Raw genomic sequence first — 23,502 nt, 5'->3', positions numbered from 1 at the left:
GAAATGTCCTACTGAGGTATATTAAAAGTTGATCTTGTTTTTATTGTGGAGAATGCGGTCGATATGGGTATAACTAAAAAGAGAGCTCTTCATAGGTGGGAACGCCAGGTGACAAATACTTTTAAATTAAATTTTGATGGGAGTTTAGTGGGAACCCAAGGTGAGGAGTTGGAGGCTTGATTAAGATCATGGGGGTTATTACCATTTGACTTTTTTGGGACCATGTGGATTTACAACGACCCATGAAGCACAATTATAGGGCTTATTTCAAGGTTTGAAATTTTTTGTTGGATTACATCTCAAAATGCAATTCGTAGGTGGTGTAAAAAAAAAAACAAAGGATCACTTGGAGACTTATAATAGTTTGGCTTTAGATCATGGATGTGTACAAAGAAGCCAGCCAAGAGGCAATAAAAATTTATTGGTCTGGCCTTAAAAAAACTAGGGCATGGGCTGCATCCCGTGGCCCAAGAGCTCAGCCAGGGTCTGAGGGCAAGGACGGGGCTAGGCCATGCGAGGATCGGTCTGCAGGGAATGAACCGGGCTAATGGAGGGTTGGGCCGGGCCTATTATCTCTCTACCCATCTTTAAGTTCCTTCTCTCCTCCGAGAGCCTCTCTCTATACCCAGGTAACTATTTCTACAATAATTTCACCGGGCATTCCCCTGGAGTCATAATAAAATTGAAATTGGGAATATGATCGCAGTCCACAGAAAAGCATCGTAGCTGCTCTTCATATTCACTCACTTATAAACTCTTCCCCAACACTCATCCTTCAATGCATCTTGAAGGTCTCGACCCCAAACTTCTCTTTTCTTTTATTTTATTTGGCCCCGGCCCGACCCGAGCCTAGGCTAAATAACATTTCAAGATTGAATAGTACTATCCAATTTTATGAGGGTCAGAAGAACTCCAGTTCATCTTTTTTTTCTATAAAAAAACTCTCATCTAAAATTTTCAATACAACATGCTCCTATGGAACATATTGACAAAATGTACAGTCACTCTGTCTGCCAAAATAGCTACCCTAGACGATTTTTTTAATATAAAATTATGATAATTGAGATATTATTTTCTTATTAAGAGATTTGAAAAAATAAAATGAAATTCTATGATTAAATTTTATTTTCTATGATTTGAAAGTTGCGTCCTAAAATATTTGTGTTTCTAAGAAATACAACTCCAAGGGAGCGCGTGCACAGAATGGTCCGCTCCAACACTTCAGAAATATCTTAAACCCCGGCAAATCTCCCCCTCTCCCTCTCTCTCGCTCCACCTCTCTCTTCCATTGACTTCTCTCTCTCTCTCTCTCTCTCAAACTGCTCTTCGATGCTTATGCCACCGTATCACAGAAGAGAGAGAAAGAAGTAGAGAGAAAGTAGGGTTAACTCTTTGTGGCAGTTCTCTTTTCTTCAGTGATGGCGGAAGAAGAAGAAGATTACATGGGCGATCTCTCTCAGTTTCTGCCCCCTGAAACCTCTCACCCTTCTCTCTCTAAAATGGTAAACCCTCTCTGCAATTTCGTCACCCTTTGTAGTTGTATACCTGTATCAATAGAACCTTATAACTCTCTATTCATTGAAGGATTGCAGAAACAGGTGGAAAATAAGAGGCATCCCAAGAGAGCTATGAATTGGCAGGAGAGAAGGAAGTTGAAGAGAGAGAAACAGCAGCAAGAAGGAGATGAAGAGATATTGGCAAAGAGCAAAGAGGCGGTGCCATCTTCCAACATTGGGTTCAAAATGCTTCAACAGATGGGGTATGGAGGAAAAGCTAAAGAATTTGTCAAATAATTGTGAACCTGATCGAATAAATTGTCTGATTTCTCTCTCTCTCTCTCTCTCTAAATAGCTGGCAAGAACAGTCATTACAGTTGTTCTTTTGAAATTGATGAATAACTTCTCCAGTGATTAATATAGTTCTAAAACCAACTCAGGTTTATTCTCATTTTTTAGCTTAATGGGTTTCCTTCTTTACCTCTAAAACATCTCTTTGAAAAACCCAATTTTTCCTGTAATTTCGTACAAATAATGCCCTAGTTCCAAATTTTAGATGCTAAATAATTAAATGTCTATGTTTAGATCAATGGATTTCTCTTTTACCTCATGAAGGATGTACCATGCATTTCCAATTATGAATATTTGTTTCAGTGATTGCCCGTCACTTTCCTTGCTTTCAGAATTATCGGTTTCTCTGTTAACTCATTGAATACAGATATTAGTAGCAGACTTATAAAACAAATTTTATCTTAATCAGATTCAGTTGATTATTATCTTCATTTTCTCTTACAGTAATGGGTTTCTTTCTCTATGTAGCCTATCTTCACACTTAGGTTAACCATCCTTTGCACCCACTTACAGATATGAACATTTATGTTGGGATTACCTTATACTTACCTCTATTTTTCTTTATATGTGCATTGATTTTCATTTTCTTTTCTAGGTATAAGCCTGGAGGAGCACTGGGAAAAAAAGGGCAAGGTAGAACTGAACCAGTCGGTCTTGAGATAAAGAGGTCTCGAGCAGGTCTTGGTAGTGAAGACCCTCAAAAATTGAAGGCTCAGAGAGAGATAATTATAATGGAAAGAACGAGAAGAAAAGAAGAGAGTTTAATGGCAGAGTATGGGGATAGGCAAAAAAACTTGTGGAGAAACCGAAGTATATATCGCGACTACAAGAAAGCTCAAGCTGCTTTGGGGCAGCTTGAAGGTACTGATGTTTTAGAATTAGAGAAGGGTAACAATGAGGAAGAGAAAGATGAGGAGAAGGAAGAAGAAGAAGAAGAGGTGATCACTGAAGAGGTAATTTCTTAACAAATTGGCCTTTATAGTTTCTTGAAATGTTGCTAGGAAATGGATTTGTTTATGAACCATGAGTAGATGTTGCTGTATATGACTATTGTGAAATTGTTTCCTCTATTAAAATTCAATTCATCTCTACGTACTGCCAAGCATTGATTTTGCTCTCTTTACATGAAACTCCTCCTTGTTTTCCATAATGCATAGAACTTCCTTCAGCAATTTGATAGTTATTAGAAAAAGGTGTGATTTTCTTCCAAAGTGGGCATGGCATTCCTGTGTTTTAGATTATTAGAAGAAACATCTTGAGGGATTTTATGCAGACATGTTCTACTTGTTGAAATTGGAAGCGAGATGTAAATCCAGAGAGTAGGGAGTTTTGGAAATTAAGCATTTGAGGACTAATGGGCAATGCTTTGTAAGTGGTACTGGCATTGTGGAGTGATTGATAGAGCGTCTATTTAACAGGGGCTACTCTGAGATATTGGGGCCTGAGGCATGTGGTTACATTGTTTCTAGAGTGATCTCAAGGATGAAATTTTGTTGAATTTAATTCTTCATCGAGCATTTTATAGTCTACGTTTATGGCATTGTTTGTAGATGAAATGATGATAGCGCCTATTGCATGATCATTCATGATTCATTTACGAGAGCTATTAATCCTTCAAATTCAGCCATGAAATGATGATAGAAGCTTTAAGAAAAAGTAGCAGCTTCCAACGTCCTATAATGGGTGGCTTTGGACCTGAATTTGATTATGCAATAGATTCTATCATCATCAAGATGCTCTATGTTGCCAAGACAACGTTGTTAAAAATAAAACTGCACTTGGTTCTAAAGAAAGTGTATGACATTGAACAGTCTTCAAGGATTAAACCACCCTTGACCTCACTCCATGTAAATTCAATGCCTTGCCACTGCATCTGCTCTTGTCTTGCTTCTATTATGTTCATTTCACCATCTCTTTTTTTCGTCTTTTTTTGGGGTGTGTTTTGGGGTGGGGGGGGGGGGGAGGGTCGAAGGAGAGGGGAAGACTATGCTATGCATTTGTTGCTTGAAAATTCTGACTGGAGAGTAGAACTCCAACCCCCTCCCACCAAATTATTTGACAAGATAAAATATCCATCATCTTAAACCCAATTCTCTTGAATCACCTCAATTTACAATTCAATTTTTCATCCTGGTAATAATTTATTTTTCTTTGAATTTTTAAACTTCCATGCCTGTGCCATTCTTACTCGTATTATTTCTAACTTTTAATATGAACTCTGCTGTTGCTCATGAATTGATGTACTCATTCTATTTCGTCCACAGGACTTGCAAGATATATTGATGAAGCTGAGGGATGAACACAATTACTGCCTTTACTGTGGCTGTAAGGTGAGTAACTTGGATCGTTAATATCAAAACTGAATAGGTTCAATTAGTGGTTCAAGCAGTAATCAAACTTGTTGGACTGATGAAAACTGGTCAAAGCTAAAAAAATATATTTGAGAATTTTTACTAAAGTGACATGTTTTTTATTAAGATCCTATTTTTAAGCGGACCAAACTGGTTTGGCTGGTCAGACCGATTGGACTGGGTTCTCCAGTTCGGATAACGCTAACTGGGATTTCTGTAGTTTGGTAAGCATAATTTGGCCCGATGGAACCATGGAAGAACATAGTCCAGGGGTACATCAACCATTCGTTCTAATGACTGACAGCTGGATTTCAAATGTCATGGACCCATAGAGATACTCAATTTGGTACACTTAATCTGCAGTAATCCATCAGTGAAGGCATATGTGACCTTTGGCTGTGTTATTTTATGCCATTGGACTACGATCCTACCTTTCTCTTGGCAAAGTCACTTTTTCTTTTCCCTTTAGGAATTGCAATGCAATAAGTTATGTTCTTACTTATCCATTTCCTCTTTCAGTATGAATCGGGCGAGGCCCTATTATCTAATTGCCCCGGAATCGAGGAGGATGACCATTGAATGCAAGCATTGAGCTGGATATTTACACAGTACCAATATGAATGTCATTTGTATTCCTTATGGTTCTCTGATAGAAGCCTTGTTGGCTGTTGCTTTGCTCTTTTTCGATGATGATTATGCGAACAGGATTTATGAAAATTGAAGAAAATGGTAGTCTTCTATAGATGATATGAAATCCTGAACTTGGACATGTTTAAAATGCTTGAATTATTCGCAGGGAAAATAGTATAATCCAATGGACTATGGTACTAAAAACTATAGTTCGGTGGAGTCATCACCTTCTGATAAAATGGGACATTTATGATCCAGTGGACTATTGGTTTTCTGCACCCGTCCCCTTTGTCATAATTGTTGACTCGACCGGGAATGCATGAGGTTAGTTTTCCATTATCCAAGGAAAAGTTTATTGTGTCCAAAGGCACATGGGTCACCTCGGTTTCCCAGGAATTTAGCATTTGGAGCCTATCCTAAATTATTGAAAATCTGTTTCCACCTTGGATCAGGGCAGAGCTGATTGATCTACAAAGAAGTAAAATGAATGAAACAAGAAAATAGAACTTCAAAATAGATTAATTTTTTAAACTTCAATTGATGTATCGATGGTCAAGATTATCAACCTATGAATTTGGTTCCAAAATCCATGATTGCCATGCATGAACAGGTGCACCAAAACCCCGTCCTTGAAATAAACTTATTAGTTTTTATATTGGTTAACAGGAAAGTACCAAACATCTCCCTAGTGCATGAAATGTTTGAAACTTGAAAGTTGCTAATAAATAGTGTAAACTTAATAGTTATTAAGTCAATCAGAAGACAATAGTTTCAGATATATTCCGAGTAATTTACAATTTATATTACAAGATGTTGAGAGGAAAAATATATTGTCGATGCAAGATATCAGCTATCCTTTTATTATGAGTTCTAATTTCATAAGTAACTCATTTCATATTCTAGTGGGCGTCAAACATATAAATTTTTTTTTTTTTTTGGAAAAATATCTCTTTATCTTAAATTTTAAGTTTTATATCTTGGAGCATAAAAATATTAGGTTTTATATCTTTTAACCCCGCAGATTAATTTTATCCCTTTTAAACCTACTTTTTTAGTCTGCACAAATCCAAAAAGGCGCGTCATTTTTGAACCCCATCCTTTTTCTCTTCGCTCAAAATTTTCTCTCTCATGTACTCTCCCTAAAGACTAAAGATACCAAGCTTGGTCTCAGCTTGAGCATTGGCCATGGTCAATTTCCCTCGAAATTTTCTCTCTCATGTACTCTCCCTAAAGATACCAAGCTTAGTCTCAGCTTGAGCATTGGCCATGGTCAGTTCTGGTGGTGTACAGTGATATCAGGAGGCACGCATTCATTTCGTCCAAAACCGGTGGTGTGCAGTGGATATGAGGAGGGACGCATTCATTTCCTCCAAAACCGGGGCGCTCTAGAATTGGAACATGAAGTTTTATACTTTTTATATCAAACGACGGCAAAAGTCTAGCACGCTCTAGGAAGCCAGAGATTGGTAATCTGCAACTGTCTGACGGCTTATAACATGTGTAATCAACCAAGTAAATGGGGCGAGGCTTTACGGTAAAGTAAAGAGTAGTCATGGAAAACGATGAAGAGAGAGGAACACAGCATTTGGACGAGGTTTAAGTCGAGAGTGTCCCAAAGGCGAAGGATCTCTTCTCTCGACAGCAGCTGCCACCATTATAGGGACCAAGAGAAAGGTGGCTAACCAAGTGTCCTAACTCCGCTTTGGGAATTAGGCATGTTTTTAGAGGCTGTGTTTGTGGGATTCTCTTTGGTTTTTCCGGGCAATTGTTTGCTGGTTTTTTCGTGATTTGTGCAAGGGATGGGTTTGGGCTGAGCGAGAGAGAGAGAGAGAGAGAGCGGTTGGGGGAAAATGGGGAGAGAGAGCGGGGATTGGGGAAATATGGAGGGAGAGAATGTGTGTGAGAGACACGAGGGGGAGAAAGAAAGAATTGGGGGAAATACAGAAAAAGAGAAGGGGTTTGTAGAATATATGTGAAGAGAGAAAAATAATGGAGGTTTAAAGGGGATAAAATTATACCACAAGATTAAAAGATATAAAACCTAGAATTTCTACCCTTCAAGCTATAGTTTAGAACTTTGGGTTTATTGAAAAATGAAACTTTTTTATAAAGAGCATGGAAATATTTTCATTTTTTTCTTTTGGGGTGAGTAAGTGAGAAGAGGACTCTTCCCCTAAAAAGGAAATGAAAATTTAGAGTTTAGGTCTTAACATTGCAAATCGTCAAATGCTAAACAATTAAGCCCGGGTCCTATTCTTAAAACATACAGGCTTTCACACCCGCGTAGGTCCTGTGATTCTTGTCTGACATTCAGTACTGAGAGGAGGGAAGGGAAGATGGATCGATTTCGAAATGCTAAAACATACGCTTCTATACCACAAAAGAAAGATTGGCCAGGAAGCTAACATAAAGCACGAGCACCTTCATTCAAATGCTTTTTAACTAGGGAAATTTCAGCAAAAGATTAGCTTCATGGATTATGAAATTCAGCTCATGCATATTTTGGAACAAAAGGTGCTGGGATCTGTGGTGGTAGCATCCCCACACCTAATTATCACAACGTGATAACCATTCTCACAGCTGACACCCTCAATTAACTCCTTCAAAATATAACTCCCTCAATTTATTGAAAAAACGAGTAGGGACCTGTCTGCTCCACTGATTTACCCAAAACAAAATCAACAAAAAAACATGAAATTGACATCCAATGTGGGGGGAGAAAGAGAGAAAGAGAGGCAAATGTCTATGGCCTAACTAGCATACGTGCCAGTGTGTGCGTGGTGTGAGAGAGCGTATACGTATTTTGGAACTAAAGCATGAAATTGCCATGCAATGTGGAGAGAGAGAGAGAGAGCGCCAAACTTCTAGGAGCTAATTAGCATATGTATGTGTCTCTGAGAGAGAGACATAATTATCTAAGATCCAAAGACCCCAAGCAATTTTATATGCTAGTAGGCAGCAAGAGGCAGAAAGTAATTAACAGAACACTGAGCATTGTTTGCCCGATTTCTGTGTTCCCCCTAGATATGTCCAAAAACATTAACAAACATAACATTAATAAACATAATTGGATAACAGGTCCAATCCCAACAAAAACGCCATGGATAATACCCATAGCTTTATCAAAGAGTCTTAAGGGGCCACTAAAGCCCCCACTGCATCAGATGCTGGTTAGACGTCACATGGCCATAAGACGACTTCAAATGAGCAAGGTCCACGAACTGCCTATTATGCTGGAGCAGCTCGAGTTCACCGGAGTAAGGAGGCCCATTTTGGTCTGGGGCCATTGGGCCCTGAGACAAGGAAGAGCACAGATTGAGGGGGGCCACTTGGGTATCCAATGGGCCTTCCTCATTGATAATCGAGTCCAATGGAGGGCCTGGGCCTAGTACCTTGGCCCCCCATGGCTGATGAGTTGACAGAAGAGAGAGAGCACAACCAGAGTCCGACATTCTCGGGAAGCTACTGCACTCGCTTGGCAGGGCTCCATGGCCCGAGAAGGTGGGCCCCACAGTCGAGCCTTGCTGTAAATAAGTGTGGATACCTTGGGTTAATATCTCACCACCACCATTTATTGGTGTTTCTATGGTGGTGGTGGAGGTGTTTGAGTGCCAAGGGTGGTGGTGAGTGAGGGACTTCAAGGGTGGCATTTGAGGCGTGGCGAAGGGTATGCGATCACTGACTTTGATAGTGGGCCAAATGTCTTTGCCAAGAGGCTTTGGGTGAGAGAAGTCCATGACAAAGCCGCCGTGCCTGCTATCTCCTGTTTGTGCTCGAAGATGTCACAAAAAGGAGCAAGGGGAAAGACGCGACAAAAAAGCATTCCTTTTCCCTTTTTTGTGCATGGGTAAGAAAAAGTCACCGTTCTTTAAAACTTTGTAAGAGAAAAGGTTGATTTTCTTCTACATAGGTAAGAAAAATTTTCTTCAATGGACAGCCGTAAAAACAATATCGCCGGTTTTGGTAACAATTTGAATAGTTGATGGACCACAATAGATGTTGCTGAAATATTTGCTCTTTTGTTTTCTGGTTATAATTTTACTGTTCAATGGGGTATGCATACTGAAAGTTCCTAGAATGTCTGCCTATTGTATTCATTTCTAAATACAAAACAAGATGGAAATTTTGGCAATAGAGTTTTTTGTCGTTTCATGAAATTTATGAAGGAGGTTGATCATATCAATTCCACAAGGAAAACAGCAATCTGATGTCATTGAGATACGTAATTCAGATGTGGGATGCTTCATAAATTCAAGGGGTACTTATATTTATCCATCCATGAAATTCTGGTGTTCTAGTTATTTCAGAATTTTCACTTGAACCTGAAAAGAAAACATCAACTTGCACATCAAAAATCAAGGAAAACACCAGTGTCATAGGTAGATTAGCGGCACTGGCCTTTCTGAAATACAAGGTGTCCGCAATCATTCCTATTTTTTCTTCCAAAAATATAGTTCATATCGAATTTGAAAATTTGACATTAACTTTGGTAAATAAAATCTGATTATAATTTGGTCACACTCTTACAAGATATGAGCAGCAGAATTAGTTTATTAAAAGACGAAAAGGTTTAACAATTATCTAGAAGATATTTTGTTTAAAATTGAAATATCTGACCATAGAGAGATGAGGGAAATCGTCCATAGCGTGCAGACAATGTTGAGGGTGGTGGCTTTCTTCGGCGTTCATTGTGACCAGCCAAGCGTCTACGGCAGCTGCGTTTTCCTTGGTCGAATTCAGGTAATTGATGGAACCTGTATAGGGGCCACGCCATTACTTCACCCTTAATTTGAGCTTACCACAGAATGTCTCAGCATATAATTATAATTCAATCAGAATCAAGTTTAGCACAAAATTTAAATAGAACAAAAAGAACAGAACCACCTAATGGATCGTTATTCTAGCAAAAACATTTAAAATATGGAAATCTTTGGGGCAAATGAGAGACACTATAATCCTATGGTCTGAGATTATAGAAAACCATGGTCCCTATAGGACATCACAGTCAGATGAAATGGACAGCGATATGGAGTGAGGGGTACCTACCAGAACTGTGGATGACCCCACTGGTTTGTCCCCTATCTCTTCAGAGTCCAACATTCATTGCACAGTGATGACCCAATGGACCATTGTTTTCAATAGAACGTTAGATTTTAATTATACTTACTCTCAAAAACTATGAAAGTAACAAAACCATAAATCAGAAAGTACCAGCTTGTTGCTTGAAAATAACAAAAGATAGCCAAGAAATGAAGGATTCAAGTTCATTCACATGGAGAAACAAAAAACAAGAAACTAGTATAAACAATTATGCACAGTTTATGTGGAACAGGTTAAGTATATTGTATAACATGTAATGTTAAACTAGACTCTAGAATTGATGGAACAAGCAACCACCAATAAAAAAGTAAAGATATCTCTCTGGGATGAAAAGAATCCCATTTAATATTCTTACCTCATTAACTATTGCCTAATGAGTATCATACTTTACATCATTGCAGAATGGCACAAATATCGTATGGAATGTGGAAACTCCAAATAAGAGTTTAAGTCAAAAAGTCTCGCAATAAGCCGATTCTTCTCCCACATAAGATTCAGTAAGATCAGTGTATGCCTCTTGCAAAGTATCTTAGAGGAACCATGGAACACATTTCAACTTCGGATCGATAGGACAACGAACAGGAAGAATAGGAAATGAGATATGCATAATATGTAGGTCAGCAGCTAACGATAGTAGTAATATTAGGAAATGGACCCTATCATATGAGCGAAAACTCAGCTCAATTGGGGCCTAAACTCCATATAAAACTTATTTGATCACTTACAAATTTGGTCCAACATATGGACAAAATTTCTTAAAAAAGATTTACACTCAAAGAACTTGGGACCAATAGTAGATGAATTCATAGGTAAGTTTATGCTAGAAAGGCTTTTGATAAGAAAACTGTTAGTAAGACCCTAAGAAACATATTAGGTTTATATCATCATATGATTACATAAAATTTTAGAGACCAATCAGAGAAAAAAAATGCAGAAAATAGAATAATTAATTGCTAAGAATTTGAAAACCTGGAGAAAGGAAACTTGATCATGGAGACTTTAAGAGAGTGGAGAAAGGTAAAATGTAGCCACTGCGATGATGCAATATTACTAAAGATCTGGTTACATAGGAGACTCGCAGCAGCATGCAAGAACCAATAAATAGAATCGACAATCTCAAAAACTACAGACCTCGAAGTCAAGAAAACACCTGGAATCATAACCTGGTGAGGAAAAGAGATCTGTGTGACACAATCAAAATTGTTGTAATGTGAAATGCGAGGGAACACATGCCATCAATGGCTTCTCTGAGACATAAAGCACTTAAAGAGTGTAAACCTAATATGAATATTGCACAAGGTTTTCATGCATCCCCTCAAAATGGCCATGCAAGATCAACAAGCACAATCTTCCATCAAGAACAGATAAGAATATCAAAGGCATTCTTTATTTCACAGCTTCAAACGTCTGTGGTGACTTAGCACTCACTCGATTCAAGTTGGCTCTACCATGCCCAGAATCTTGTTAGCCATAAAAAAAAAAAGCAAAAATAAAAAATACTGAGGACAGATTAAATCAAGACCATAGGAGTCCCATTTTTTTCAAGGTAGGCCAGAAACTGGAGGGCCTGTCTATTTACCTTTGTTAACACAATCTGCCTAATGACAGGCAATCATGACTATCTGGAATAGATCACTCTATAAATGGGAATTCTCCGATTATTTGAAAATGGAGCAAAATTATATTTTACTAGCCCACAAAACCCAAAATTTATTCCAAATAGCAAGCCACTCTTGACATCAGCACATAAGAGTGGGAAAACTCAAGTAATACTGAGCATAAGCGGCATGGCCCATAACTAGATAATATCATTTGATACAAATAAATAATCACTTCCCTCCAATGGATCAGTGGCTACTGGCTAGCTCATAATATTGCTTCAGTATGCATTTACACATACTAACAACCGCAAGAGATGAAAGAGAGAGCAATCCTCACCTTGGTGATGATCATACTTATGTTAGTAACCATCAGGGACCACTAAGGGGCACACATGAAGTGTTTTAAGAAATAGGAGCACACATTAAAAAAGATTAAAACAAAATAAAAAAGAAGCATACATAAACTGATTGAATATGAGAATTGCACCAAGAGATGTCTGGTCAAGCAAACAAGAGTTCTACATGGCTGACAAATATGAATCCAACCACCCTCAGGAGCAAGCAATTTACAGGCATTCGACTTGAGTGAAAATGTTCAATATTGTACTGACGATTAGCATCATTCTAGTAGTAAGTACTTATGCTTGGGGGATGTCATATAATCCTGGAAATATATGTAACCCCATTACAACTTTCAAAGAAATGGAACTCTTCCAACTTTTTTTTCTAAAACTGAATTTACAGATAATGCTCCAGACAAAGAAAGCTGGCTGTATCATCTCTAACATTAATAATATGATCCACATAATTTATTCCAAAAAAGATATATGATCTGCATAAAGCAATAAAGCTATGAAATAAATCTTGCAAATATAGAAATGTTATAAAATTCTAATGATTCAATTTGTAGAGCTTGGTGGAATTGTTTCTAAGTAAGCTTTGAGGTAGATTTGAGACCATAAATTCTGTATTTAATGATAAACATGCAATGGGTACTAAACCTGGTATACAAGGGAAGATCTCAGGTATATCTCATTCCACAAATCTTGGTTAGGATCGTCAGGATATTCCAATGAAGTTGCAATTTGCAAAAGCCTGCAAACCTTTTGCTTTTATGCATGTACATAAGCCACACCATAACATGTTAGAGTGACTTACATCACAGAAAAAGAAGCAGATCATAGGCCTGCATTTGTGAGATAATCACACAATCTTGCATGAGTATAACTGATCAGACACATTTCTAGTGCGACAAAATTAGAGAAGTATCTGAGAGCCTGAATTCTAATGAAGAAATTTTCAACTTGAAGATTTTTTTTTCATGAAAACATGGAATAGCCAAGCCGTCCTTGAAATGAAAGCAAGCGATAAAGCAATTTAACCTTTGCAACAATGAACAAAGTCTGGAACCTCTACAAGAATGACTCTATTTTAATATAGTAATATACGATTGCCATTCCACGACAAAAGAGAGTATGAAATAATTTTTACGCTTTTTCAAATTGAAATTTACAAGTAAAAATTAATCCATCATTTTAATATATATGTTCATATATAGCCAACCCCAATTAGTTGTGAAAAAGCTCTGACGATGATGATGATGATGTTCATATATAGTCCTCATGCTCAATATTTGTGCGCACCTAACACATACATGAGTTGGGGCAACCTCTACCATTACAAGGGATATAGAACTGAGATTCTCATTAAGGAAAACAGCATTGTACTACTATAGTGCAAGAGCATCTACAGCGCAACTCGCATCAAAGAGTTGGGCTAAGCTGAATTTACATTTTAACATATGGACTTGGCACAGTTTCAAAAAAAGAAAAGACTTGGCCGGCATTATTTTTATTTATTGATTACCTTTTCTAGCTTAAGGGGTTAAGTTGAGTTTTAATTTAATGTTGAGGGTAGGTTTAGTAATCTTTCTTTCTAAGGGTTTCTTTATTTTTAAGTCTCAGATTTCTCTCTGAGGAGAGTACTTTGGATTGTTATCATTTTCTCGTGTGAAAGAAGAACACTCTCTTCACTGTTGCCATTGGATGAAGACCTCATATTTTCTCCTTTATTGAACAATGCACAATCTAAGATCAAAAGAATGGTGGATTTAGCTTCTTGCTGGTCTTTGACATCAACTTAAAGGAAAAAAGAATCCCACATCATCAGAACATTACAGAAATATAGACAAGGGAAAACAGCAAATATTCTGAGGGCAACATTATTTATTAAGTGATATTGTTAAGCAACAACCTAGCTAATGACCATGTTCTTTCATGCATAGTTACATCAACCCTTGCTTGATGATCAAAACTTACCCGGTCAAGACACCAAGTCCTATACCTTGGAAGGATTCTTTCAAACTCAGGAAATAGGATTATATTTTAATTTTTAGAAAGTGCATTCTTGTGGTAACATCATCATTTTCCAAATAAAGGTCTCGATTTTGTTTTGAGGAGTGAAAGTTTGGGTTCATTATTAAGGGTCGGCAAGACTACAACTCTAATAAATCTACCCAAATTTAGTGGAGGCATTCCTACTTCAAGAGAACCCTCATAGAACAAAATTCCCTCCTTTCCAAGATAATTCAACTGTTCCAACATGTATCACTACTAGCTGATAAACCCATACTTAACATTCATCAATAGCATATGTACTACATTATCACAGTATCACCAATGGCCAATCCTTTTTTCCTGCGATGACTCCCCAAATATAAAAGTCATCTCCAGCACAGATCAAGATAGTCACCAAAATGGACATCTCTCCACCAGACATTCTGTTTTCCTTGGTATAGATTTGATAATAAATTGGAATCTGTCTAACATGCCCAGCTTCTAGGAGAAAGGTCTAGAGGTAAAACTTCCATTCTGTAAAATAAGATGAACTTCCATTATGTAAAATAAGATCAACTACGCAAAAAAAGAGAAGAGTTACATCGTGGCACATTCTAGTCCCGGGAATGAATATGGATGATTTGATATCACATGGTACAAAAATTCACTTTAAAACGTTTGTGCTGATCTCTCTCTGAATCATGGGCCAAATTCATGTTAGACGCCTGAACCAAGTACATTGACTAAAATCACACTTATTTTCATGAAAATTTCACATGTTGAGGGACTTAGACTTTCCTCTCTCTCTCTCTCTCTCTCTCTCTCTCTCTCTCTCTCTCTCTTTCTCTCTCTCTCTCTCTCTCTCTCTCTCTCTCTCTCTCTCTCTCTCCAGCAGTCAATAAGCACATGCATTAAGCAAAGTGCCCCCAAAGATCAATTCAAATGGCTGAAGAGCATGTGATCTATACATATATCATCCAACTTGGATGAAGTCATGGATAATGCATCATGCATGAATAGATTATCTATGCCTGAAAAATTATTAAAAACAAAAGCATGATTTCTACGGACTATGCTTGTAGAAAGTCCCTTAGATTAAGCATTAACAACATCGACACCAAGCACCTGCAAATATCCATGTGACTCTCGCAACACATTCAACTATTAGAAGCCAAATTCTCTATTGATTGTGGTCTCGAAAAAAAGATGTTAACAATGTTCAAAAAATCGGCCACCAGCTGCCTAGGCAGCCCCAAGGCCAAAATGCCTAGGCGGGCTTCCTGGGCATAGTGCATCTAGGCACCCACCTAGGCGCTCGCCATAAGGTGGGTACCTAGATGTAGGCAGGCCCAGGGCAGAAAATAGGCCCTCAGCCAAGGGTATTTTGGGGATTTCCCCCCCAAAAAAAGGGGAAAAAGGATTTTGGGGAGCATTCTAGTCCCTCAAACACCCTTTTGTGTATTTCAGATTGTATCTCTAAATAATTGGATTTTGAGATTTTTCTCAAGATAGAAGAAAATTTTCAACATTTTCAATTTCTAGCGAAATCAAAAGAAATACTTCTTGATACTTTTTGGAGCTTGGAGTGGTAGTATATGAGGACATATGGGACTTTTGGGCCAAAGATCACTGGTTTGGGCCAATATCGGTTTCATTTTGAAAAGGTTAGTGCATTACAATCTTTGAATCAAGGTTTGGTTATTTTTGTTGCATAAAGTGCTATTATTTGATACTCTTTTACTTTCTTTTTTCTTTAGTGGTATTGTTATATGTTTGTAGTTGAAAACTTGAAATATTTTGTCAAAATTTCCCCGTTTCAGCCTATATCAAATTTATTTAGAAATGCTTAGTGCAATACAATATTTGTGTTAGGGTTTTTTTTTTTTTGGTATAAGGTGTAATGATTTGATATTCTTCTATTTTTTGTTTTCCTTTTTTGATATTTTTACATGTTTGTCTTTGTCAATTTATTTTTCACTCTCAGGGATTTTGGGTCCCTAAAACTACCCTAAGAACTCCCTAGGGGGCCTACACCCCTGCCCGACTAACTCCTTGGGGGCCTAGCCTGTCCTTGTTCCTGGGCACCCACCTAGGCAGCCAGGCCCCAAACCGCCTAGACAGGACATCCAACTTTTTGAACATTCGATGTTGATACCTAGGAGGTGTTTTAACTGATCCCTTCTCAACACTTGTCTGCATTATACTCCAACTCATGCGCATGCAGTAGTGAATTATTTATATCTTGTTTTACAGTAGCACCAACGACACAACTTGAGGGCATCATAGAACTAACTCCATCAAAAAGACCAGAAAGCCAAGGACAAGAATGAAGATCCAAAAGCCAGGGTTTATAATGGGCCTCCCCTCTGTCTAATGAGCCAATCCTATGGGACTTCTAAAGAACCAAACGACCATGCCATTCATAACCTTAATGAACCTTTGACCAGGTATTTCCTTTCCAACTTTGTCAAGATTGATAAATTACACTAACATATATACAATAACGAACATCTCTGGATTCATTTGCCATGGAAAATATTCATTGGCTAGTTCCTAGCCCTTTTCAACTCATTGATTCTTAACCTTTCAAAGATGCACTGCATCAATGACGCACCCTTCTAGCACCAACTTCACTGTCTCACACATCTTTTCAGTTAAAAAATCGATATCACGACCAGGATTTCATATTTAAATTTTAATCAACCTTCATAGAACTACAAGACACACCCACTGAGATGAGCCTAGCAAAGAAAGATGGGAAAATATCGTACAGACCCCTAATTCCCCATCTTATTTCAAAGTAGACCCTCCTATTTTTCTTTCAAGCGGCATAAAAAACCCTCGAGTATTTCACCGTACCCCCTCATCTCTTCTTCCCACGTTTATTTACTTTTGGCCACAAAAACTAGCCCTAACAAATTATTTTATTCCATCTCAATCCAAAAGCCTTTTTAACCCTATTTTGCACCTTTTAAAAAAGCTTTTGGATTGAGATAGAATAAAACAATTTGTTGGGGCTAGTTTTTGTGGCCAAAATTGAATAAACGTGGGAGAGAAGAGAAGAGGGGGTACGGTGAAATACTTGAGGGTTTTTTTATGCCGCTTGGAAGAAAAATAGGAGGGTCTACCGTGAAATATGATGGGGAATTAGGGGTCTTTACGAAATTTTCCCAAGAAAAATCTACTCCCCTCCCCTCATCAACTGTTGGAAAAAGGCCATGTCAACTGTCCAATATAGGCAATGGAACAAAACGTGACCCACCAAGTATTCCTCATTTGCATATAAGCATAGAAAATCAGTATAAATTGACAGGTTTTCCTTGCTAATAGCGCCACAGGAAAGTAGCCAAGTCCGCAAAGACAAACTCAATCTCACACTAGGACATTCCCAACAGGACATAAAGGTGCATATCGCAATTTGCACTCACTCTATTGTCAAACAATCCCATCTAAGAAACCTGAGTAAATGCTTGACCAAAGAAGAATCCTTGAAGCATTCATCTTTTCACAAAGCTCTAAAAGTAGCCTATGTAATTTCCATTGCCTTGAGAATTTAAGAAATACATACACCGATATATTTCTTTCTTGTCAAGTATATATACAAGGATGCACTGCACGTCTATTAACAAAAGGAAAAGTGTTCCATGAGTCAGCAGGTACAAGAGCCCGATGACTCTTCAACGTCCATCTTTAAGATGGACATTGTGTAAACGCACGGGGTCCAATGAAATATGGATGGTTCCAAAAACATCCCCAAAAAAAGCACATTTTAAAGTTCAAAACAAAAAAAATTCATATTTATGATCAGTTTGTCCTAGATGATGTATCCCAAAAATTTTGTATCAAAAATCCATCTTTAAGGTGAATTTTGGAACGGAGCTGCATGTGTACATATGAGTCGGCTGACTCATAGAAACCCATCCTTAACAGAAACATAAGTTCCCATAATAATAAAATACCTCCTAAGAGCTAATATACAACAACATACTGAGCTTAGAGCACAATTTTTAACACTTCACATCCTGAACTCCTGAATAGCTGCATGCAGGATTTTCTACAAAAAATTTGAGATGTATCAATGTATCAAATTACCATCCATGATAGACTCAATTCTCAATTATCTCCTCCAAAAATCCCTAAAAAGCAACCCAATGTCTGAACCCCAACTTAACCATTCAAAAATAGAAATAGAAACAGAAACCCCTTAGAACTATTAATATCGTCCCGTTAAATGCCTGTCAAACCTATCCCATGCCATCTTCAAAAATAACCTAATCAGTCTAGTTACCTTGAATTAAAACTTTGAATTATATAGAAATAAGAGAAATAACAAATTAACTGTTTTTCTTCTTTTTCTTTTTTTTTTTTTATATAGAAGTGAGCCACACCAAATTTGATCCCACTAATCCCATAAAAGTGCAACCTCAACTCGAAAACCATGTGATAGACAGTTTTGCAACTTGTAAGGCGTCAATTTGCCACATAAATAAGCTTTGAGAAAAAGCATCGCAAGCGAGCGGCGAAACCATCAGTTAAGACATAAAATAGAAAATAAGCTAGACATCAAAACCATGAATAGAACCAAAATAGATGAGTCTTCTGTCATCCACTGCCCAAAAAGCAGAAGAAAGAAAACCAAATGAGACAGAAGAGAGATTGCTTTCTAAAGAAAGCTTTGAAGTTCATTGAGACATCAATCAAAAGCTAGACCATCATTCAATGAACAACAAAAGCCCCACTCAAACAACACTCATTGAGATCCATGATCAAATATGCAAAATGCAAGAGAAACAACGAGAGATAATGATCCTCTGGACGAACCACAACGAAAAACCAGTATAGAAGCTCTTCAGCATAAACCCATACAAAATTTTCATACCAAAAGAGATAGAGAGAGATAAAGAAAACAAGGTAGGAGTTATTTAAGAGAGAGAGATGGGTAGTTAATAAATTACCAGAAAAGGAAAAAAAGCAATTAACATACAAACCAATAAGTGTTTACAATACGCATGTGTCGTGTGACTGCGTAAGTGAGAGAGAGAGAGAGAGAGAGAGAGAGAGGATGTGTATATCTACGCAGGGTATTAGGGGAAATGAAAATAGGGAGAGTTGGAGCAAGGGAGGCCCATTCAATAAACCCCAGTACACAGGGAAGAGAGAATCCAAATACACAGTGAGAGAGACAGAGGGAGGCCCCAATCCAGATAACCTAGGGAGAAAGAGAGCACAAATCAACAAATACAAGAGAGGGAGAGGAGGAGGAGCGGCGAGGAAGAGAGAGAGAGAGAGAGAGAGAGAGAGAGAGCGAGAGAGAAAGAGAAAGAGAGAGAGAGAGAGAGAGAGAGAGAGAGAAACAGGAGAAAATTCCAAAAACCAAAATGCAGTATAGAGTGAGAGAGAACCCCAATCCAAAAACCCAAATACCGGATAGCCAGAGAGAGAGAGAAGCCCAATCCAAAAACCCAAACACAGGATATCCAGATAGAGAGAACCCCAAAAACTCAGCAACAAAAAAGCCCCAAAAATAGGGTAGACACGATAGATAGATACAGATATGCGAGAGATAAATATATGTATAGAGAGAGAACATGAATCCAAAACTCGGCAACAAAAAAAAATAATCAAAAACCAAAACCAATCCAAAAGACCAAGAATAAATCGAATCAAACCTGCTGCACTGTTGACAAAACCTTTGTTCCAAACCAGCAACAATCACCTTTGGCGATTTGGAATGAGCCCCACAAACCTTGTGCCTGCAATAATATGGCTTCGCACCAGTAAGATCAGCCTTACATCCCTCAACTTGGCAACTTGGTGGCTGCCCATTTTGGCCTGAAACCCTGGTTTTCCGACTCGAAGTACTCGGATTTCCATTTTCCGGCGGTTTCTTAGCCGGATTTCCAGAACCCACATCTTCAAAATAGATCCTCTTTCCGAGCTTTAGCCCATTCATGGTCTCATAGTCCATTTCTCTGTCTCCCTAAAACTGTCACTCTCTCTCTCTCTCTAAGCTTGGAGACTCTCTTGCTCTAACCCATTTGGGTACCAGTTAAGGCTGGCTCCCAAAAGTGGGTTCCTCTTTTTACTGGTTTTTCATGTGAAAATTGGGGCTTTAAAAGCTGATAAGGGCCATTGCCAGCTCCCAGTAAGGTGGGGGCTGTCCATTCTGTGGCCGTGGTACTTTTGGTGACTGATTTTTGCGATTTATTTTCTCTCTCTAAAGGACTCCACTCTCTCCCTCTCTAACGTTCTCCCTCACAACAACCCATTTCCTCTCTCTTCTTTCCAAGCAACACTCTCTAACCAAGCGACCAATCTCTCTCTGATCAGCTCTCTTTCTCTCTCTAAAAATTCTCTTCCAGACCCTCCCATTCACCAATAAGAATGGGAGTAACTCCCTGTTTCTCTATCGAAGGTCTGTCTCCCTCTTACAGTTAAAAAAATTTAAGAAAAAAGATACATTTTTATCGCTTTTCTCTCTCTAATCCGCACAAAAAAAAAAACCCACTCTGTCTATAGTCCAAACTCCAAACAAAAGTTACAAAACCACTCTTTCTCCCTCTAAAACAGTAGTTGGGTTTACGGGGAATGGTGATCTTTTTAGTCGGGAAGAATGAGTGGACGGGGTTGACTACATTTTACTCGTGGGTATTCCGTATCTCCATCTTGAGACTTTCTCTCTCTAAAACTTTCTCGCCCATGCATTCATTTTTTTTTTTTTTTTAGAAAGAAGTACTGTAAAGACCCACTATTTATGTTATGACTATAATATCTTTAGCACGGTACAATAAAGTCGAGCTCTCTTTCTCTCTCTCTTGTCCACAAGTGTGGGTCTCTCGCTCTTAAATTGGCCCTTTTATTGGGTGGGAATAAGAAGAGTAAAACGCCCTTCGAAGGAAATAGAATGTACTCTCTCTCTCTCACCTTTTTGGTTTTAAGTTTTGGGCCATAAAGGAATGTTTGCTTTTGGAAAATTGTGAACCGTCCGTTCAAAAGGTCGAAGTTTAAGAAGGTAATAAAGGTGCGCGATCCGGATTGGGTTTTTTCTTTAACCCTTCCCCCACGGTACACCCAGCAATGGGCAGGGTACTCGGTAGAGCTGGTCTTCCCGGCCCTAGAAATTTACCGCTTGAACCGTAAAATGTGGCCAAAGGGTTAAGGTTAGGACGAGCCCGCGCCAAGGCTAGGGCACCCAGCCTAGCCTTTTTTTTTGTTTTATTTGGCCTGGATCGGGCCGACTGCCGACTGATCTTTATAGAGCCAAGTTAGATCCTCGACCAAGATTTCTTTGGCCCTGTCTGGGGCCAAGGGTACCTTCCTTGGCCTTTACTTGTTGTTAGCCTTACCTCCACCTTTCTTTTTCTTCTTCTTTTTTTTTTTTTTTTTTTTTTTTATTTTTTAAAAGAAAAAATATAATGAGACCAGTTATCTTTGATACTAAATGGTTACATTAATCTTGACCATTTGGATGTGAAATTAGAAAGCTGCAATTATTCTATTGACTAAGCTCAAATTCCAAGACTTTGTGACACATTCCAACTATCGATTTTTACATAAGATAGAGATAGATTGTAAGTAATTGTGACTACTTGGATATAAAAGGTAAATGGTCTCACTGTACTCCATGCCCTTTTCTCCCTCTTTTACCAAATTGAACTTGAAATGTAATGCGGTGAACGGCTCAATGTTATGAGTGTATGTGCACGTACTTTGATCATTTAAGTTTTGACACCTTGTGCACACCGCACCACTCTAGTAAATATGTTGCAAGTCTCTTTTTCATTTTTATTTTGGATATCACTAAATATGTGGCTGGCGTTTTAAAAATTATTGAGCTTGGAATTACTGGGGTACCAGTTCTTGGAGTATGATCCCCCCTACTTCTCCATTAGCTTTCGCTCGTTCCACTAGTTAGATTTTTTTTTTTTTTTTTGTTCTCGATAGAAGAAGCTCTAGAAGACTAGTGAATCAACTCGAACAATATCAAGCGGCTAGACCAGTTCACCACACCAATCCAGGTTTTGAAGCAATGCAAATAGCATGCAGCATGCACTCTCTCTTCATATGCACTTCCAGCGCTCCTCCTGGCATGAAGTTTTATCTTTTCTAGTAAATGTGTGGCATATTCTCTCTTTCCAATTCTTCTACCCCTAATATAACTCTGTACTTACGTACTATACTCTTTCTTTCCATCAGGATACTTTTTACTCTACTATTCGAGTGTTTAGTACTTATTTTCTCAATCTTTTTTTTCTCTTTCATGACCGTGTAGCTCTCTCTCTCTCTCTCTTCAGAAAGACAAAAGGCAATTGACACGCTGCCCAAAAATGGGAAAAGAGGCTTCTTCCCTTATGGCAATGAACCCACTCACTCATTGACCGTATCTTACCAATTTGGGTCCCAAATCGCTTACTCAATTTTATTATCTTTGGCTCTTGGAAAAATGTGAATACATTGCGATATTCAAAGCTGTAAATATTTTTTTTATTTTCACTGTATTTTATTTTGTGGTGATGTGGTTCCAAGTTCCTTTCAAGACCTTTTTATGAGATCCGATCTCCCTCTAGTTGCTGACATTGCCCTCCCTCTCACTGCATAATTGCTCTCTAAGCAAATAATACAACACATTATATGATAATGATAACACTCTCTCTCTATCTCAAGTTCGCCCAAGACCTTAAAAGCTAGCCTTGGGCACGGCTCTTCATAATCCACGCTAAAGAGGCCTGCCTTAAGATTAGTTTTCCTTTTGGGGTATGCGGTTCCGTCCAGCCAAATCGGTCAAATCATGATAATATATGTAAATTTTTTTATATTTTTTAACTATAAAAAAAAAAAAAAAAAGATATGAAAATGCCAAGTTAGGACAATCGTAGGTTAGCCCAAACAAAGCCCAAGAAGCCGAAGCCCTAGCCCTAGCCCATGCCCATGCCCATGCCCATGCCCAATCCTCAGCCGGCACTCCGACCATATTTTATGGCCCAAACCCTCTCTCTCTCCCACTCTCTCTCTCCCTCTCTCTCTCATAATAGGATGAAAGATGAACACTTGAATGTGGGGGTACACCAATGATTAAGGTGGAAAAAGGTGAGGGTATCACAAGTAAATTGTCCATTGGTTTTGGGCATTTTGTGAATTCGTGGCATTCCAAATTAATAATTGGAGTCAATCCTGCATTACGCCAGCGCAAAAGGCTTCCCATCTACCAAAAGCTTCTTTCCATCAGAGCCGCCCTTTTCTTTTCATTTCATTTCTCAAATTTTTATGGAAAATATTATCATTGTTCGAGTTTTTAAAATTTTCTCATAATTTTGGAGGAAATATCACTAAAACTAGTTTCATAAAAATTCTCATTTGTCCGAATTTCATCTCCACGTTTGGATTGAAAATGATCGAGATATTATCCTAAATTCATATTAAATACCAAACAAACCGCCTTGTCAAAAAAGTATAAAAAATAAAATAAAATGAACCAAAAAATAAAAACAAACAACTCTAGTCACAAGCATTCTAGCTTTTTTTTTAGATCTATAAAATACTATGAGAAATTTATCAAAATCCACCTCAGATGAATTATTTAACGTTGTACTTATTTTATTTGATTTGATTTCAAAACACTTATCGAAATATACATGGT

At 38.1% G+C, this 23,502-nt stretch overlaps 2 protein-coding genes across 3 annotated transcripts; one reads left to right on the top strand and one right to left on the bottom strand.

Annotated features, from left to right (window-relative positions):
- Positions 1-1,158: 1,158 nt before the first annotated feature.
- LOC18439829 (D111/G-patch domain-containing protein) lies at positions 1,159-4,940 on the top strand. 2 transcript variants are annotated; one of them, XM_006849986.4, is made up of 5 exons: positions 1,159-1,502; positions 1,593-1,759; positions 2,443-2,800; positions 4,112-4,177; positions 4,718-4,940. In XM_006849986.4, exons 1-5 carry the CDS (start codon positions 1,419-1,421, stop codon positions 4,775-4,777), a joined length of 735 nt encoding a protein of 244 aa, XP_006850049.2. In that variant the 5' UTR covers positions 1,159-1,418; the 3' UTR covers positions 4,778-4,940. The 2 variants fall into 2 exon arrangements, with proteins under 2 accessions (XP_006850049.2, XP_011625438.1); XM_011627136.3 differs by having other exon boundaries at positions 1,204-1,502; positions 1,585-1,759.
- A 2,804-nt stretch (positions 4,941-7,744) lies between these two features.
- LOC18439828 (squamosa promoter-binding-like protein 14) lies at positions 7,745-20,398 on the bottom strand. Its single transcript, XM_006849985.4, has 3 exons — positions 19,535-20,398; positions 9,446-9,582; positions 7,745-8,591 (listed from the first exon to the last, which is right to left on the bottom strand). The coding sequence occupies exons 1-3, from the start codon at positions 19,831-19,833 to the stop codon at positions 7,972-7,974; spliced, it is 1,056 nt and encodes a 351-aa protein (XP_006850048.1). The 5' UTR covers positions 19,834-20,398; the 3' UTR covers positions 7,745-7,971.
- Positions 20,399-23,502: the final 3,104 nt, after the last annotated feature.

The sequence above is a fragment of the Amborella trichopoda genome, chromosome 3 (genome assembly GCF_054954075.1).
Source record: "Amborella trichopoda isolate Santa Cruz 75 chromosome 3, AtrichopodaSantaCruz75HAP2 v2.0, whole genome shotgun sequence".
NCBI lineage: Eukaryota > Viridiplantae > Streptophyta > Magnoliopsida > Amborellales > Amborellaceae > Amborella > Amborella trichopoda.
The sequence above is the reverse complement of the archived record's forward strand: the minus strand, read 5'-3'. Positions and strand labels throughout refer to the sequence as shown.

What these genes read in the sequence shown, in the direction of transcription:
- LOC18439829 (XM_006849986.4), top strand. Translation starts at nt 1,419, where the DNA reads ATGGCGGAAGAAGAAGAAGATTACATGGGCGATCTCTCTCAGTTTCTG. An exon ending in ACCCTTCTCTCTCTAAAATG is followed by an intron (nt 1,503 to 1,592) that starts GTAAACCCTCTC and finishes GAAGGATTGCAG; the next exon opens with AAACAGGTGGAAAATAAGAG. An exon ending in AAGAGGTGATCACTGAAGAG is followed by an intron (nt 2,801 to 4,111) that starts GTAATTTCTTAA and finishes TTTCGTCCACAG; the next exon opens with GACTTGCAAGATATATTGAT.
- LOC18439828 (XM_006849985.4), bottom strand. Translation starts at nt 19,833, where the DNA reads ATGGACTATGAGACCATGAATGGGCTAAAGCTCGGAAAGAGGATCTAT. An exon ending in TTTTGTCAACAGTGCAGCAG is followed by an intron (nt 9,583 to 19,534) that starts GTTTGATTCGAT and finishes GCCCCTATACAG; the next exon opens with GTTCCATCAATTACCTGAAT. An exon ending in ATTTCCCTCATCTCTCTATG is followed by an intron (nt 8,592 to 9,445) that starts GTCAGATATTTC and finishes GAGCACAAACAG; the next exon opens with GAGATAGCAGGCACGGCGGC.